Below are 5249 nucleotides of genomic sequence, written 5' to 3'. Positions count from 1 at the left end.
TGACATCACAAGGGCAGAGCAGCCGTGACATCACAAGGGCAGAGCAGCTGTGACATCACAAGGGCAGAGCAGCCGTGACATCACAGGAGCAGAGCAGCCGTGACATCACAGGAGCAGAGCAGCCGTGACATCACAAGGGCAGAGCAGCCGTGACATCACAAGGGCAGAGTAGCAGTGACATCACAAGGGCAGGGCAGTCATGACATCACAAGGGCAGAGCAGCTGTGACATCACAAGGGCAGAGCAGCCGTGACATCACAAGGGCAGAGCAGCTGTGACATCACAAGGGCAGAGCAGCTGTGACATCACAAGAGCAGAGCAGCTGTGACATCACAAGGGCAGAGCAGCCATGACATCACAAGGGCAAGGCAGCAGTGACATCACAGGAGCAGAGCAGCCGTGACATCACAAGGGCAGGGCAGTCATGACATCACAGGAGCAGAGCAACTGTGAAAGCCCAGGAATTTGCAGTCAACCCGATTTTCTGAGATTTGCCACTTGAAGAAACTAAAGAAAGCAGGGGCTGGGGGCGGGGTAAGAGCAAGGGAAGGAAGGGAGAGAGGGAAAGAGAGAAGAAGGAAGGAAGAGGTGGAGGTCCGTTAGTCAGTGGTCCGTGAGACTTGCAGGCATTTAAGTTTCAGACTGGGCAGTTCTGAGCACTGGCGTCCATCCGTCTGCTACTGACTCTGGACTGTTGGGTCCGTCTCAGTACTAAAATCCTAAAAAGTTCTGACAAACATTCCTCCGAATGTTGAATTTCTCACTTAAAACTTTAATTGACTTTCAAATTTACTAAGAGATTTTACAAGTAGAAATTATTGTTTTCAACTCACCAATTACTGTTTTCTGAAAATGACAAAATTGACTTTGCTGCAGATATAAGCAAAGTGTCCCCAGAGGAGCTGGGAGGACCATGGGGTACGCCCCAATCCTTCAAACTCCCCAGGATCACAGAGAATCAGATTCCAACCAATACTTAATTCCTGTTCCCATAACTATGAACGTGCCGGGCCTCTTGTCACTTTGGCGCGCACCACCCGCGCACCACCTGCGCACCACCTGCGCACCACCCTGCTAAGGGAGAACCTCCAGGCACTCAGCACTTGTCACTTGCCCCGTCAAGGCCGGTCAGGCTGTTTGTCCTCTTGGGGCCATAGATTCCCCCACCGACCCTGGAAGGTTCAGCTTGAACCCAGAGCTTCAGATTGGAATACTGTTTCACGGAAATCAGCGGCTCCTTCTAGCTCCCTCTCTCAAAGCAGCTCATGGCTGCCCTCTCCAGAGAAGATGCTTTCCCCGAGGACCAAACCAGAGAAGTGCGGCCCACTTCGGACATTCAGGCTCATGTCGCACTGGGAATAAGAGGAGATATCCTATTTGAGAAAATAAAATTAGAAGTAAAGCTTACTGGATACTAGCATTTGCACCCCTGAAACCTATCCCTTTTTTTGTCCTTTCCCTTGGCTGCTGTTTTGATCACGTGGCCTCATGGCACCATCTCCGTGAAATGTACCCCAATGACGACAGCTCCACGTGTGACCAGTAGGTGACAGATTTTTCCAAGACAAGGTGCTAGTGTTTCAAGGTGGCCGAAGAGACAAGTCACCTTTTGGCTAAGGTCTGAAGAGCTGTGCCCCCAAACCTCACAAATATTAACTTTCAACTCATCATTGTATCTAATTGTGGTTTTGTATTTCATAGCAAACTCAATTCAGGGCCTGGAGAAATGGGGCAGGAGTAAAAATAATGAGTCTTGTCACCAACTACGTTCAAGGACCCCAGAGGAATTCCAGGACCAAAGCTTTGTTGGGGAGGGTGTGGGGAAGACGGAGCGATGGAGAGAGGCTGCTTCCTCACCTTCAAAGCTGCTGCCATGTTTCCTTGCCAGGGATTCTTAAAACACACCTCAAAAATGACCAGCTCTTCTCTCAGAGTCAGCCCAGACTCCAAGAGTAGATCACGGAGGCGTGAGTCCTCCAACAGCTCAAAAAAGGCTTTGGAGGAGTCAAGAGCATCCGAGGACGGTGAGTGGCCTGGAAGGTTCACAAAGGGCTGCAGGGGCAGAAGGCTGAAGTATGAGGGACGCTGTAGTCTCAATATTAGGGTGAAAGTTCCTTGCAAATACATACAAAGTGCAGTAGTTAACAGGGAGGAAGGAAAATGACATCTCCGAGGCTATACTCCCCCCTATTTAACTCATATCACTGGAAGAAGTTGGCAGCTGTTTAGTTTCATGAATCCATGTGGATTTAACACACTGTGTCTGGGTCTAATTTCATTCTAAATAGGAAAACTTGACTCTGCCTGCAGACTCCCCCCCCCCATAACTGATAAACCCACTAACGTCCAGGACACAAAATCAACAGACAAAACCAATAGCTACTCCTGCACACTGGCAACAGGTTTTCTAAGAAAGAAATTGTGAAAGGAATTCAACCCTTGATTGTCAAAATTTGAAGCAAACTTAAAAAAAAATACTGATGAAAATAATTGAAGAAGTCAGACTTGCTGGGGCCCTGTATCCCTGCCTCAGTGCGATGAACCACAAGTTCAAAGTGGGCCAGGGCTGCAGCGTAAGTCCTAGGCCAGCCTAGCTGAGACCCTGTCTCAGGATTATACTACAGTTTTATGCTGGGGTTAATTTAGTGGAGGAGCACATCCCTGGCATGAGATGAGGCCCCAAATTTAATCTGTAGTACTCAAAAAAATAATGAAAAGAAAAATAAACCGAAGAAGATACAGAAATGAAAACCCTTGCCGTGTTCGTTGTCTCGAAGAATTAATTAATATTGTCAAAATGTTATTCTACTGAAGACAATTTAATGATTCATGCCGTCTCCACCGAAACAACCATGACACTGCCACAGAGCTGTAGAAATCAGTCCTAAAATTACACAGAATCATGGGAGACCCCAATAGCCACGACAATCTAAAGCAATAGAAAAGCAGACCTGGGTGTGATCCTGAGCTGCTCAGGGTGCACAGGATGACCTGGGAGGGGGTGCTAGAATGGAAGAACTCTGCAGAACCCTAAAATGTACCGAAGCCACAGAACTGGCCCGGGTCCAGTGTGGAAGGACTCTGATGCTGGGAACTGTGGGGCAATCCGAGTGGGAGAGTGAAGACAGACAGACAGACAGACAGACAGACCTGTAGCTGGAATATAGATATAACCCACACACATTCGGCAATCTTCATCTGAGTCCCCTTTGGCTCTGAGGCCCTGCTCGCCCCATGGGAACGTGTGGCAATGTGAGTTCGTCCACTCTGTTTTCTCAACACACATTTTTTGTGTGGCCCAAGCTTTGTGGTCTGGGTGGTAGAGAGTAGGATGGAGCTGTGTCGCGCGGTGGGCAAGCTGTCACAGGCTTGGACATGGGCATCAGATGGGTGACATCCACAGTACTTGTTCCTTTGTGTCCCGTGGGGTCTGTTGGAACTGACATCAGTGGGACTCCCCAGAGGCCTCTGACCTCTCTAAGCTAGAATAGAAGTCCAATGCTCTGACCAATGCTCCCCCAGCCTTAGGGTACGCTTCTTGTAATATATTCCATTCTGTGTCCTGAAGGAGCTATGACTGGTGGCTCACCACAGTTTAATGTCACCAAGGAAAGTCATTCAGGTGACTCCAGAAATCCCCTCAGACATATGAGAATCTAGAGTTGGGAGAACAGGAAACCACAGACAAGGTTCAAATCTATTTCTAAATTCTGTTTCTAAACTTCCTTTCATCACAGAGAATGGGAACTCAAAGTCATCCTCTGAAGTCTGAGTTTAATGATCTCCTGAGCAAAACCAGCAGCCGGGAACTTGGCAGCATCATAAGTTGCTGAGTGGCACTGTGTATTTGGAAATTCTTTAAACTTACCACACACTTGCCAAGAGGATGGCATTGCAGAAGCTAGCAAAAGATAGATGCAAAAATTGTGTTTGGATTTGGCTCTGAAAAGGGGCCAACCTATATCATAACATTGTAGCATCAGCCTCTCAGTCTGGAATTATCCCGTGGAATGCTCCTGCCTCCAGGAGATGGGAACCTAACACTCAGTGGACAGAACTGCACTGTGGGTCTCCTCATAGTGACCTGGGAATTAAAACCACATGCCCAAAGTGTCTGGCATGATCAGACCATCAGCAGTCAGAGGGTGACTGCCCTCCTGGTCTGTGGGGGTCTTTGTATGGCTAGATAGGACCTCACACCACAGTGTGGAAGTGTGGAAGACCTGCCCTAAGCAGTCTGCGTCCAACTGACATTAAACAACCCATCCAGCCCAGCTGCCACACTCAGAGATACACTCTATATTTTCACGTTAGTGATTTTTAAATTTATTCTGTCTTCACTAATGTATTTTAGACCGAACTTAACTTGGGATAGAAAAGTAAGTTTGACTAACATTCCCAAACTCTTGAAATTTTTTTGTTCAGTTTTTCTAAAGACTCCCTTTCTGAATAAATTAAGAAATTTCTTCTTGAAGAGACTCATTTCTTGAGATCATACGTAGAGAATGTGTTATTAAATAGTGGATTGCGTAGGACCTATTGGCTAGAATTCTTTGCCTAGCAACAGATGTGTCAACCTGAACGACCTTTCTGATTGGCTGAAAATGAAGCAATTGGATTTTACTCCCTTTCCCTTCTTGTTAATTCTGCCTCAGTCTGTGACCTCTTCTGACCCCACCAAACAGCAAAAAGAAAATGGCCACAAGTGGAGCCCTGGTGTTAAGACTTTTCTTCATGGCTGTCCTGATGAGGCCCCAGAAGTCATGGGCTATCAAAGGTAAGTGCTAAGCAAAGCAGAACCAGGGATGGTAGACGGTGAGCATTTGCAAGACAGTGTTTGGGCTGAAGAGCAAGAGTGACAGGCGTCCTGTGGGTCTGAATCTGAAGGTTATAACACAGCTATAGTTCAGGGGAAATCCTTCCTTCCAACGTGGAGTAGGGCCCACTTCGTCCAGCAAGACAAGCCGAGGCATGCGTTGTTGAGGACCGCCATCGCAACAGAGGCCAGACTTTGGGGTGATGGAGAAGTCATTTTTAAAAGGCACCAACAAGGGCATATATCTGGGCTTTAATTTTTTAGAGAAAACTAATGTTAGAAGTCCTACACAATGTTGTGAAGATTAAGTAGAAAAGCACTTGGGAGGCAGAGGCAGGCGGATCTTTGTGAGTTCGAGACCGGCCTGGTCTACAAGAGCTAGTTCCAGGACAGGCTCCAAAGTCACAGAGAAACCCTGTCTCGAAAAACCAAA

At 47.4% G+C, this 5249-nt stretch overlaps 1 protein-coding gene across 1 annotated transcript in view; it reads left to right on the top strand.

Annotated features, from left to right (window-relative positions):
* The first annotated feature begins 4695 nt into the window (after nt 1-4695).
* The window catches only part of LOC101996249 (H-2 class II histocompatibility antigen, E-U alpha chain), a 3981-nt gene continuing 3427 nt past the window's right edge, over nt 4696-5249 (top strand). Inside the window, exon 1 of the mRNA XM_005360431.2 lies at nt 4696-4777. Within this exon, the coding sequence (XP_005360488.1) occupies nt 4696-4777 (82 nt within the window). The remainder of the gene's footprint in view (nt 4778-5249) is intronic.

This window comes from Microtus ochrogaster, linkage group LG2, assembly GCF_000317375.1.
Source record: "Microtus ochrogaster isolate Prairie Vole_2 linkage group LG2, MicOch1.0, whole genome shotgun sequence".
NCBI lineage: Eukaryota > Metazoa > Chordata > Mammalia > Rodentia > Cricetidae > Microtus > Microtus ochrogaster.
The sequence above is the reverse complement of the archived record's forward strand: the minus strand, read 5'-3'. Positions and strand labels throughout refer to the sequence as shown.